The sequence below is a fragment of the Pagrus pagrus genome (genome assembly GCF_965226575.1).
Source record: "Pagrus pagrus genome assembly, chromosome: 13".
Taxonomy (NCBI): Eukaryota; Metazoa; Chordata; class Actinopteri; order Spariformes; family Sparidae; genus Pagrus; species Pagrus pagrus.
Window position 1 is genome coordinate 2,244,330 of NC_140197.1, and position 13,677 is coordinate 2,258,006.

Below are 13,677 nucleotides of genomic sequence, written 5' to 3' on the forward strand. Positions count from 1 at the left end.
GACAGGAGTGAAAGTACACAAAGATGTATTACAGCAATAATGATGAAATGCACATGGAAATGTGATTACTAGTGATAACAGTAGTAATGATCAATGGCAAGGATGGTATGTAGCAATGCAGTATGATAATAGTAGTGGAACGTATGTAACAGAGATGTGACTAATATTAGCGACAGTAGTGGTGGGTGTCAGGCAGGGTCATGGCAGTAGGTGCATCCACGATCAGGCAGGGCCATAGCAGTAGGCGCATCCACGATCAGGCAGGGCCATAGCAGTGGGCGCATCCACGATCAGGCAGGGCCATAGCAGTGGGCGCATCCACGATCCACGACCCGGGCGCGGCCAGGATCCAAGGGAGCCTGTAGGACTAGAAAGCACAAGGACTCCGGGGAAGAAGCAAGTCAGTGACATGCAGAGATGGGGCATGTATACAGGCATAATGTATACAGATGGAGAGGAGAGGAGAGGAGAGGGGAGGAGAGAGAAGCTCAGTGTGTCATTGTCCCCCGGACTAGGCCTATAGCAGCATAACTAAGAGCCTGTCCTGGACCAGCCCTAACTATAAGCTCTATCGAAGAGGAAGGTCTTAAGTCTACTCTTAAAGGTAGAGAGGGTGTCCGCCTCCCGGACCAAAACAGGAAGATGGTTCCACAGAAGAGGAGCTTGATAACTGAAGGCTCTGGCTCCCATTCTACTTTTGGAGACTTTAGGAACTACAAGTAATCCTGCGTTCTGGGAGCGTAATGCTCTAGTTGGGTGATAGGGTAATATGAGCTCCTGGAGATATGATGGTGCCTGACCATTAACAGCTTTGTAAGTGAGGAGAAGGATTTTAAACTCTATTCTTGATTTTACAGGGAGCCAGTGCAGAGAGGCCAGTACAGGAGTAATATGATCTCTTTTCTTAGTTCCTGTCAGTACACGTGCTGCAGCATTCTGGACCAGCTGGAGACTCTTTAGAGACTTGTTAGGGCAGCCTGATAATAGAGAATTACAATAGTCCAGTCTGGAAGTAACAAATGCATGGACTAGCTTTTCTGCGTCTTTTTGAGACAGGATGGGCCTGATTTTTGCAATGTTACGTAGATGAAAAAATGCAGACCTTGAAATTTGTTTTATGTGGGAGTTGAAGGACATATCTTGATCAAAGATAACTCCCAGATTCCTGACGGTGGTGCTGGAGGCCAAGTTAATGCCATCCAAACTCGCTATATCATTAGATAATGCATCTCTAAGGTGTTTAGGACCAAGTACTATAACTTCGGTTTTATCTGAGTTTAACAGCAGAAAATTGCAGGTCATCCAGGTCTTGATGTCCTTGAGACATGCATGGAGTTTAGTAAGCTGATTAGTTTCATTTGGCTTTATTGATAGGTATAACTGTGTATCATCTGCATAACAATGAAAGTTTATGGAGTGTTTCCGAATTATATTTCCTAGAGGGAGCATATATAAGGTGAATAGTATGGGTCCAAGCACGGAGCCTTGAGGAACACCATGACTAACCTTGGTATACAGGGATGACTCATCATTAACATGTACAAACTGAAATCGATCCGATAAATAGGACTTAAACCAGTTTAATGCGGGTCCTTTAATGCCAATTAAGTGTTCCAGTCTCTGTAGTAGAATGTGATGATCAATGGTATCAAATGCAGCACTAAGATCTAGTAAGACCAGGACAGAGACAAGTCCTTTGTCAGAGGCGATTAGGAGGTCATTTGTAACTTTCACCAGTGCCGTCTCTGTGCTATGATGTGCTCTAAAACCTGATTGAAAATCCTCATATAAACTATTTTTATGAAGAAAGTCACATAGCTGGTTGGCGACTGCTTTCTCAAGGATCTTGGAGAGGAAAGGGAGGTTGGATATAGGTCTATAGTTGGCTAAAGTTTCTGGATCAAGATTAGGCTTTTTAAGGAGCGGTCTAATTACAGCTAGTTTAAAGGATTGTGGTACGTATCCTGTTAATAGAGACAGGTTGATCATTTCTAGTAAAGATGTGCTAATTAAAGGTAAAGTTTCTTTCAGCAGCCTAGTTGGGATGGGGTCTAGGAGACAAGTTGTTGGCCTAGATGAAGAAACCATCGAAGTTAGTTGGTGGAGGTCAATGGGAGAGAAGCAGTCTAAATATAAGTCAGAATTTACAACTGTTTCTGAGGTTCCTGTGTTTAAAGATACAATAGTGCCAGTTGAGGGCAAGCGATGATGGATTTTGTCTCTAATAGTTAAAATTTTATCATTGAAGAAGCTCATGAAGTCATTACTACTGAGCGTTGTAGGAATACATGGTTCAGTAGAGCTGTGACTTTCTGTCAGCCTGGCTACAGTGCTGAAAAGAAACCTGGTGTTGTTTTTGTTTTCCTCTATTAATGACGAGTAATAGCTTGCTCTGGCATTGCGGAGGGCCTTCCTATATGTTTTAAGGCTATCTTTCCAGGCTAAGCGGGATTCTTCCAAGTTGGTGGAACGCCATTTCCTTTCAAATTTCCGTGATGTTTGCTTCAATTTGCGGGTATCCGAGTTATACCAGGGTGCTAACCTCCTGTGCTTTATAGGTTTCCTTTTCAGGGGGGCAATAGAGTCCAGTGTTGTTCGCAATGAGCCTGCAGTGCTATCAACAAGATGATCGATTTGTGAGGAACTGAGGTTAGTGGAGGAGTCCTCTATTATATTGAGACATGGCATTGAGTTTAGTGCCAGCGGTATAATTTCCTTAAATTTAGCTACAGCACTATCAGATAGACATCTAGTGAAGGAGTTTTTGCCTAATGGTGTGTAGTCCAGTAATAGAACTTCAAAAGTTATTAAGTGATGGTCTGATAAAAGAGGATTCTGTGGAGAAACTGTTAGATTTTCAATCTCGATACCATAAGCTAGAACAAGGTCAAGGGTGTGGTCAAAACAGTGAGTTGGTTTATGTACACACTGAGAGAAGCCAATAGATTCTAATAATGAGATAAATGCAGTACTAAGGCTATCATTAACGACATCCACATGAATATTAAAATCACCTACAATAATTACTTTATCTGATTTGAGGACTAGACTTGATAAAAACTCAGAGAATTCAGATAAAAATTCTGAGTAAGGACCAGGTGCTCGATACACTACAACAAATAGAACTGGCTGTAAAGTTTTCCACGTTGGATGTGAAAGACTCAGAACAAGGCTTTCAAATGAGTTATAATTTAATTTAGGTTTAGGAATGATTGACAGCCACAAAAGTTCATAGCTAAGGAGGCTGACTGTTCACAGAGTGCTGTGTCCAAGCATATCAATGGAAAGTCTAGTGGAAGGGCAAAATGTGGCAGGAGAAGATGCACCAGCAGAAGAGATGATCGTGGGCTTCAGCCGATTATCAAACAGAGAAGATTCAAGAATCTGGCAGAGATCCAGAAAGAGTGGAATGAGGCGGGAGTCACAGCTTCAAAAACCACCACATTCAGACGCATCCGGGAGATGGGCTACAACTGTCGGGTTCCTCGGGTCAAGCCACTTCTGAGCCTGAGCCAACGTAGGAAGCGTCTCAACTGGGCCAAGGAGAAGAAGGACTGGACTGTTGGCTCTTGGAGGAAGACGGGTGAGGAACAGAACCCAAGCTGCTTGAGGTCCAGTGTGAAATATCCACAGTCAGTAATGATTTGGGGTGCCATGTCCAGTGCAGGTGTTGGTAAACTCTGCTTTCTTAAATCCAAGGTCACCGCAACAGTCTACCAGAATGTTTTAGAGGACTTCATGATTCCTTCTGCTGAGGATCTGTATGGAGATGCAGATTTCATCTTCCAGCAGGACCTGGCCCCTGCCCATACCGCCAGAAGCACCAAAACCTGGTTTGATGCCCATGCCATCACAGTGCTTGACTGGCCAGCCAACTTGCCGGACCTAAATCCCATTGAGAATCTATGGGGTATTATCAAGAGGAAAATGAGGGGCACCAGACCCAAAAACAAAGAAGAGCTGACAGCAAGCATCAAGGAAATCTGGGCTTCCATAACTCCCAGGCAATGCCACAGGCTGATTGCCTCAATGCCACAGCGCATCGAGGTAGTGATTAAGGCAAAGGGATTCCCAACCAAGTATTGAAGATTGACATATCGTTTTGAAAGTACCATATTTTGATTGATTTGATGTGATCCTAATTTCTCTCTTTTTTTTCTGCAAAAACTGAGAAGTAAATTGGGCTGATTTCTTCACAGTATTCTAATTTTTTTAATTCCTGTTTTCGTGGGTTTTATGAGCTGGAAGCCCAAATTATGTACAAATAAACAAATAAATACTTGAAAATCTATGAAATCTATGAAAGTTTAACTTTTTGAATGGAATTATGGAAATAAATAAACTTTTCCATGATATTCTAATTTTTTGGAAAGGGTCTGTACATATATATATATATATATATATATATATATATATATATATATATATATACACACACATATATGTAAGTGACATTACCAGCAGATGGCGTTGCATAAATGACGTCACTTCAATAAAACAGGATTTAAATGGACGTAATACCTTTAGACAATTACTTTCACCAAATTTGAATTGTACTATCATAGAAACATCATACAACTTCAGAAACCCTGTATAACCCCCAAAAAGGATGCCAGTTGTCATCAAGTTTTGTCATTTTGATGCTGACATTTTTATTAACCTTTATTTATACAGGTAAATCTCATAATATACTATCAGTATGACAGTATGTCAGCTGACCACTATGCCACTTGACATAGAGTTAGATGTCCATTTGACATCGAAAGTGATTTAATAACCATTTACAAGTGGATATGTAGGCCTATGTTTATGCCAGGTGTCATGTAATGTGTATGCAGGTGTTACAGTATGAATGCTTATGTATACCCTCTTCAAATGAAGTGTTACTGAAAGTTGTTTTGTTGGTTTGTGGTTGTTTTCATGAGGTAGTGATTTGTTGGAAATCTGTGAAGTGAAGAGGTACATCTAGGGAAGCAATAGTCATTCTGTTGTTTCAAATCCCATGTATATAACATTCTTAGATTCTTAAATCACAAAATGTAGAACTCTGGACTGAAAATGAACATATATATTACATTATCTGTCAAGTATTACATTATCAGTTTTGAAGAAAAAAAAACCTCCTGAAAATGTAATAAATTCCCAATGATGTAATAAGGTATTACATTATCGGTAAAAATGTTATTACAATATCAGTCAGATTATTTTATTACATTATTGGTGAAGTTATTACATTATTGGGTTTTATTACATTTTCAATTGAGTTAAGTGCAAATTTTATTACATTTTCAGGCGTTATTACATTATCAGGAAATTATTACATTATAGGGTGCTACAGGGAGTGATGAAAAGGTGCCTGTTAACATCCTCAGGGATTCAGGTGCTTTGGACTCATTTGTTCTACAGTCTGTGTTACCATTTTCCTCAGACAGCGACACTGGAGATTGTGCCATGGTCCAGGGAATGGGTCTCAAAGTTTTGACTGTCCCTCTACATAACCTCTTTTTGTCTTTAGACCTAGTGGAAGATGAAGTTTCGCTTGGTGTGTGTTCTAATCTGCCGGTTCGGGGCATACAGGTAATCTTGGGAAATAATTTGGCCGGTGCGTCTAGGTTTGATGTTTCACCTTCGTCCCCGGTGGCTGTGTCCATGTCCTCTACTGGCGTCGTCTGTTCTGGGGGGCAGACAAAGTCAACCGTTTCTCCAGCATGTGTAGTTACAAGGTCTCAAAGCTGTGCTGACAATCCTACCGGTAAAGGTGTGAAAGACGAGTTTAAAAGCTCATCAAGGGTGTGTTTTCCATTGCCTGACTTTTTGCTATCTGTCACTCGCAGCGAGTTGATACAGGAACAGGAAAAAGACTCTTCCCTGAAAGAATTGTTCCATCGGGTCTGTCCAGCTGATGACTCTGAGAGTGCTGCTCAAGGGTACTTCTGAGAAGATGGCTTGTTGGTGAGAAAGTGGGTTCCTCAGGGTGAAAATTTTGTTGGGGATGCAGTTTTTCAAATTGTGCTTCCAAATAAACTTAGACATGCCGTGTTGCAGACAGCTCACAATGCAGTGGCAGGACATTTAGGGGTAAAGAAAACGTATGACAGAGTTCTTCGTTATTTCTATTGGCCAAAGCTAAAAAGGGACATTTTAGCTTACATCAAGACCTGTCATACCTGTCAGGTCACAGGAAAGCGAAATCAGGCCATTAAGCCTTCACCTTTGTGTCCTATACCAGCAGTCACTCAACCTTTTAAGTCTAAAGCTGGTAGCATGTATCTGCTAACTGTGATGTGTTTAAGTACACGCTATCCTGCAGCTTTCCCTTTGCGCAACATCACCACAAAATCTGTTGTCAAAGCCTTGTCTCAGTTAATTTCTGTTTTTGGCATTCCAAAGGTCATTCAAAGTGACCAAAGAACAAATTTCACTTCGAACATGTTTGCAGAAATCTTGAGATGTCAAACATGCCAAATCCACTCCTTACCATCCACAAAGCCAAGGAGCTATTGAACGATTCCACCAAACTCTAAAATCACAGCTACGCTCTTATTGCACAGAGCTTAACCGTGACTGGGAAGAGGGTTTGCCCTGGCTTATGCTGGCTGCTAGAGAAGTCATTCATGAGAGTACGGGTTTTAGCCCAATTGATCTTGTGTTTGGGCATACTGTGCGTGGTCCACTTGCTGTTCTACAGGATGACTGGAAGAAAACGCCTCCTCCAACGAACCTTATTGACTATGTGAATGGTTTCAGAAGACGACTGTATGAGGCTGGTAAACTGGCAGGGGAAAAGCTAGGAAAGTCCCAGAAAAAGATGAAAAGTTTGTTTGATCGTAGAGCAGAAGAGTGTATCTTTAGTGTGGGTGATCAAGTGTTGGCACTTCTTCCTTTAGTGGGCTCTCCTTTTCATGCCAAATTTGCAGGGCCTTATGACATTCTTAAGTGGGTTTCTGATCAAAATTATGTGATTTCTACTCCTGATCGTCGGAGAAAATCACAACTTCATAATAAATGTCATATAAATCTGTTGAAGCCTTATTATTCACCACCTTCTGTGCCCAGCTGTGTAGGGGAGGGTAAGCCAGTGGCAGTGGCGGCCCCTGTGGAAGATCTAGCTAGTCTGGTTTTGCCAGCACTGAGTGTAAATGAGGATGTGAATGTCCCTGATGACTGCATCATGCAGGGCCGACTCAGGAACTCAGAGTCTCTCAGTCAACTGGACCTGTTGCTTCATCATTTGTCTGAGTCTAGGAGGATGCAGCTGAGCAAGTTGATATTGTCTTTCCCTTCCTTGTTTTCAGACACTCCTTCTTGCACTCATTTGTTGGAACATGACATTGATGTAGGAGATGCTCAACCCATTCGGCAACGGTTCTATCGTGTTTCACCAGAAAAACGTGACCAGCTGGAATCGGAGGTGAAGTACATTTTAGAACATAACATTGCAGTTCCTTCATGTTCAAGTTGGGCCTCACCGTGTTTGTTAGTGACAAAACCAGACCACACCTTTAGGCCATGTACTGACTTTCGAAAATTGAATAAGATCACCAAACCAGACTCCTTTCTGTTGCCACGTATGGATGATTGTGTAGATCAGGTTGGTTCGGCAAAGTTTGTCAGTAAATTTGAACTTTTGTCCAAACGTGCTCAGGAAGTTGCCTCCTTTAGAACTCCTTCAGGCCTTTACTCTTACAAAGTGATGCCATTTGGTTTACAAAACGCCCCTGCCACTTTTCAGAGACTGATGAATAGGGTGGTTGATGGTCTTGAAGGCTGTGCTGTATATCTGGATGATGTGGTCATCTATAGTGATACATGGGAAGACCATGTACAGCACATTAAGGCACTGTTTGACCAACTGGCATGGGCCAATATAACTATAAATCTGGCTAAGTGTGACTTTGCTAGGGCTGTTGTGACGTATTTGGGTAAGGTAGTTGGTCAGGGGCAAGTCTGTCCTGTGAGGGCAAAAGTCCTGGCTATTGAGTTTCCCCAGCCAACTACTAAAAAGGAAGTCATGCGTTTTTTGGGTATGGCAGGTTATTATCGAGCATTTTGCAGAAACTTTTCTGCTGTAGCTGCTCCCCTTACAAACCTGCTCGGTTCAAAGGTGAAGTTTGAGTGGACTCCACCAGGTCAGCAGGCATTTGAAGAAGTCAAGGCCTTGATTTCTTCTGCCCCTGTTTTGGCTGCTCCCAGTTTAGGAAAGCTGTTTAAGTTGCAGGTGGATGCTAGCAAGTTAGGTGCTGGGGCAGTACTTTCTCAAACTGGGGATGATGGCGTTGACCATCCAGTCTGTTTCTTTTCACGCAAGTTCAATTCAGTTGAATTATTCCATCGTGGAGAAGGAGGCATTAGCTTTTAATCTGGGCCTTGCAGAATTTCAAGGTTTATGTGGGGGGTGGAGTGGAGCCTCTAGTGGTTTATACTGATCACAACCCCCTTACCTTCCTACATTCCCTGCAAAATCCAAATCACACGTGACGCCTGACCTGTACAAGAAGAGATCTCAGACTGGCCGCCCTTTAAGTCAATCAGGCGGCATAGATTCAATTTCGCTTTTCGGAGATTCATACATTCATTCATTTTCTGCCGCTTAATTTAAAAAAAATGTTTTAATGTCACACGATCTACCTGCACTACCATTGCGATCTACCGGTCGATCGTGATCGTCGTATTGGGCACCCCTGGCCTAGGAGAAATAGCTAACAAGACAGCCTACACAAATGGAAAAGTTGATTTTTCAAGTTTGGCTGAGTTGATGATGACAGAAATCAGTTCACAAAGGTTTGATATTGTAAAATAATATATCTGTACTTAACTAAGGAACTAAGATGAATATTTTGTCCACAGAGAACAAGATGACATAATCTAGTATGCAACAAACCATGCCATGACAAGCTGTATCTTGCAAATTTTGTGAACCCAGTGAAAACCAGTTAATCTGGGTATCACACAGATAGAAAACCTTGAATTCAATAAAGTCCAAACATGTACCTATAGAATATAAATTGAATTCATGTAATTTTATAGCCAGAAAAGTACAAAAAAATAGCTTTTTTCACCAAATTGTTAAGGATGAAGTAATATTACGCCTTTTAATTTTTCATACAGGCATATATGCAATGAATATTAACAAAACTAAAAAGTTTCAAGGAAATTTAAATAATCCTCCTTGGGAAAATCTAAAGTCAAAATATGTTTAAAAGTGGGTTTTCAGCTCTGAAGCTATATTTGGCAAGGCATTCAAGCACAGAATAACTTCTACATGTGATAGAGTAAATGAAGGCTATACAGAATCTAAATTTGGTTGCCACAAAGTGAAAACTAGAGGAGATATACACTACCAGTCAAATGTCTGGACACACCTTTTCAATCAATGGTTTTGTCTTTATTTTTCTTACTTTTTAACATTATAGATCAATACTGAAGACATCCAAACTATGAAGGAACACATATGGGAAAAGGGTTAAACAAACCAGAATATGATTTATATTTTATATTCTTCAGAGTAACCACCTTTTGCTTTGATGACAGCTTTGCTCACTCTTGGCATTCTCTAAATCAGATTCATGAGGTAGTCACCTGGAATGGTTTTCCAACAGTCTTGAAGGAGTTCCCAGAGCTGCTGAGCACTTGTTGGCTGCTTTGCCTTCACTCTGTGGTCCAACTCATCCCAAACCATCTCAACTGGGTTTAGGTTGGGTGATTGTGGAGGCCAGGTCATCTGACGCAGCACTCCATCACTCTCCTACTTGGTCAGATAGCCATTAAAAAGCCTGGAGGTGTTTTAGGGGTCATTGTCCTGTTGAAAAACAAATGATGGTCCCACTATGCACAAACCAGATGGGATGGCATGTCGCTGCAGAATGCTGTGGTAGCCATGCTGGTGAAGTGTGCCTTGAATTTTGAATAATCACCAAAAGTGTCACCATCAAGCACCCCCACACCATCACACCTCCTCCTCCATGCTTCACGGTGGGAACCACACATGTAGAAATCATCCCCTCACCTTTTCTGCATCTCACAAAGACATGGTGGGTGGAACCAAAAATCTCAAATTTGGACTCATCAGACCAAAGTACAGATTTCCACTGGTCTAATGTCCATTCCTTGTGTTTCTTGGCCCAAGCACTTCTCTTCTTCTTGTTGTTCTTCCTCAGTAGTGGCTTCTTTGCAGCAATTCGACCATGAAGGCCTGATTCACACAGTCTCCTCTGAACAGTTGATGTTGAGATGTGTCTGCTACTTGAACTCTGTGAGGCATTTATGTGGGCTCTAATCTGAGGTGATGTTAATTTGTGGTTTCTGAGTCTGGTAACTCTAATGAATTAACTCAAGAGGTTCAAAATAAACAATCTTTTACACTCAGAAAAAAAGCCTCTCTTTTTAACTTAATAACTGAGCCAGTTAATGTTGTAAAGAAATATTCTAAATCCAACCAGAACAATTTAATACATAGGCCCTACCTCCGAGGTAACATTTTTTTTGCGAGGGAACGCAAAACATTTGCCAGGTGAAGAAAAGTAGTTCTCCCCATGATCCTGGAGTGGTCCTAAATTAAATCTTGCCATGACCCTTAGGGGGTTCTGTATTACGTAGCTCCTGATTTCTTTTAAACATTGTTGCGATGACTTTTAGTGGGTTCTGTATAGACGGGTTTCTGTGCAACGTCATCGCACATATGCGCGCGCAGCCAGGGGGCAGAAAGCGGAGCATGTCTCATTTGTTTACCAGTGGAGTCAGCGGAGAAAGAAAATGACAAGGAGCTGTTGTGCTGTAAACTGCACGAATCGGCAAAAGGATGGATGGAAACTGTTTAATATCCCGAGGGGATCTCATCCTTTTGCCAAGAGAAGAAGAAGATTGTGGGTCCAGTGCACGTAGCTACACCCAGGCATCACAAGGTTTTGCCTTTACTCCCTGTCTCTGGCTGGGCAGGACACCTGCCCTCAAAGCGCAAAACCCTGAACTTGTGTCATAAAATTTTAAGTTTTGCACATGACCACAAAGTACATAATTATACGCGTCTAAAGATTTGTATGCACGCAAACTGTCCTTGGTGTACACACTAGGCTTCTCAATTAGATAATTGTATATGTCGGGCCATATAATGCAAACTAGGAAGATCTTTCTATTCTGATTAAAATGTATTCCCCAAAACTACATAGTGCACCTTTAAAAAACGCATGGCAGTTCAGATGTAAATGCACAAATTAATCACACCACTGTGGCATGTTATCCTCATCTGAAAGCATCATTCGTTTGGTAAGGTCAAAGACACAAGTAGCAATTACTGCAATAGCTATCACTCTAATAATGATGCATGTCGACAGGAAATGACCAATATCACAGCCAATGTTGGTTGAAACTGTACCTTCTCCAAAGACGCCACCTCCTCGCTACATGACTTATAGCCCTGTCTGCCCAGTGCTAAATCGCTTATCTTTCAAAAGACAGGATTTCGTGCATGAGCAGGTTTTAGGCGCAGTGAGTTTGGGCCGTTATCATAGCTGTATTATTGTTGGACCAGAAATGCACACGAGGGACAGGAGCGTGCGCGTGCACGGTTACGTAGCGCGGTCACGCTGTTGGTTCCTCTGTCACGAGCTTTATCCAAGCCGCGGACTGGAAGGTGGAGAATTAGAACGGACATCAATTATACAGGACTTCTTATTCAGCAAATTTAGTGCGCGATAAAGAGAAAAGTGCAGTTATTGCATATCGCTGGTTGGCAGTTAAGGCTCCCCGCTGAGTTATTCCGGTCAACCGGTGATGTATTCCAGTATTTGAACGATACTGCTAGCCAGCTAGCTAGCTAGCTGTTAAGCTAGCTTTACGGTGCGTGACTCGAAGTAACTTAACGTTATATTCTCGGACGTTGTTTTCATTAGCACATCTGATTGCATTAGACATTCAAATACTGGGTGGTTTTAACTGAAGTGAATTATTACTGTAGGTGTTATGCGCGGAGGTCCTCGTCCTAGCTAGATAAGGATTGAATGAAATAACGTTAGCTTGGCATAGCCAGCGGAAACGAGCCAGTTAACAGGGATAACGTTAACTTATCCTGCTGCTGGTTGATCCACCGCTATACAGCTAATCTAGCAAGTGCAATAGGAGCTAGTCACCTACAGGCTTAGCCTACAGTGAACTAGGTAGATAACAGTCTATCATACAATTATAGTGGACGACCGGACCTGCGAAGTAGCTAGCTACTACCAAACGTGAAGTTGGCCATCTTCCACTTCAGTCCAGTGTGAAAAGCTGACCGACGTCAGTTCATTTTTACGAATAAGGCCGGAGTGAGGACAGAAACCTGCAAAAATGCCGGCTGTATCGAAAGGAGATGGAATGCGTGGATTAGCTGTTTTCATTTCGGACATTAGAAATTGTAAGTAACATTTTCACTCAATGTACTTACTTATTTGTTTGACGTTAATTAGATGCCACTAGCATCATTTGACATAACTGAGTTGTTGCTGACCGTGCCCTTTAGCGTGTTGTAATGACGTGGGGGTACAAAGGGAGGGCGATACTCGCCTGTAACACTTGTAGTTTTTATTAACCGCTGTCTACTCAGTAATGTAACAATTCGTACTTCAAGATTTTGCCTGTAACATGGCGGTTTTACCAGTATATACTGCAACAGAAAAAATGGACTGATGCTTGGATGCAGAAAACGAGGCCTTTTGTTTTTCAGTCTTGGCTGTTGCTTTGGTCAAACTTAGTCCACAAACATCTGTACAATACTAGAAACCCTGGTCTCTAATGTTACACTAATTGAGAAAATGGAGCTTAATTTAAAAGTTGGAAAGCTGTGTTTGTTATTATACTAGGTTGACACCAGACAGTCCACACAGCTCCATAACTGTGGCTGCTTAACAGGAGAATACAGGAAGGAGGACTTCAACTTTACATGTCTTCGGACTGAACTCCCTGTCATAATCCACCAATAAGCACAAACCAGCTGCCAATATCAAGTAAATAAGGCATAGCTGTAGAAATAGTCATTAGTGCTTCTCTTAAAGTTAATGATTAAATACGTGTGCATGCATTTGCAATATTAGATACTCCTCTGTGTTGGCCAGACCTAGTTGCTATAGAGAAAGTTTAGAACTATTAAGCCGATAAACCAAATGATTGATCATTTATGCATAAATGTTTAATTAAGAGATTCCAACTGAAGTAAATTGGTATGATTCAATCAGCTGATCTCTTCATGAAACTCTCCATCCTCTATGTTGTACATAAAATCTTCTATCAAGGTATGTGTCATTTTATATTGCGATACTGATATCCAATGAATTTTTTCAATATAAACCAGTATTCAAATACTGGCCAATATAATGAAGGGCTGGTCGCGGATAAAGGCTTGGTAAGAAAACACTGAGGGAGGTGGAATTACCTGGACCTGTTGTGAGTTTGTATAGGAAACAATTGAAATTAGACTCAGAGGCTTGTTACTAATATAAGCCAAATATACCCCTTAGTGAATAAAGATTGTGGCTACTGTTTAACATTTTTTATATAGTACAGAATAGAATAGATTTCTGGGAAATCTAGTGAGAAAATGTTGAGGGATAAATTAAAAAGATTGGCTAGTGCATTGAATAAAATACCTGATACAAAATGATATATTTTGATTTACAATATTGCCCACAATGATAAAATACACAGAGA

At 41.3% G+C, this 13,677-nt stretch overlaps 1 protein-coding gene across 4 annotated transcripts in view; it reads left to right on the forward strand.

The window, feature by feature from the left end:
- Positions 1 to 11,581: 11,581 nt before the first annotated feature.
- The window catches only part of ap2a1 (adaptor related protein complex 2 subunit alpha 1), a 38,709-nt gene continuing 36,613 nt past the window's right edge, over positions 11,582 to 13,677 (forward strand). For 3 of the 4 annotated variants that reach the window (XM_084372458.1, XM_084372459.1, XM_084372460.1), the window contains exon 1: positions 11,583 to 12,388. In XM_084372458.1, coding sequence (XP_084228584.1) covers positions 12,322 to 12,388 — 67 coding nt within the window. In that variant the 5' untranslated portion in view covers positions 11,583 to 12,321. Of the gene's footprint in view, positions 12,389 to 13,677 lie in introns of all 4 variants that reach the window. The other variant, XM_084372457.1, reaches the window with a different exon arrangement.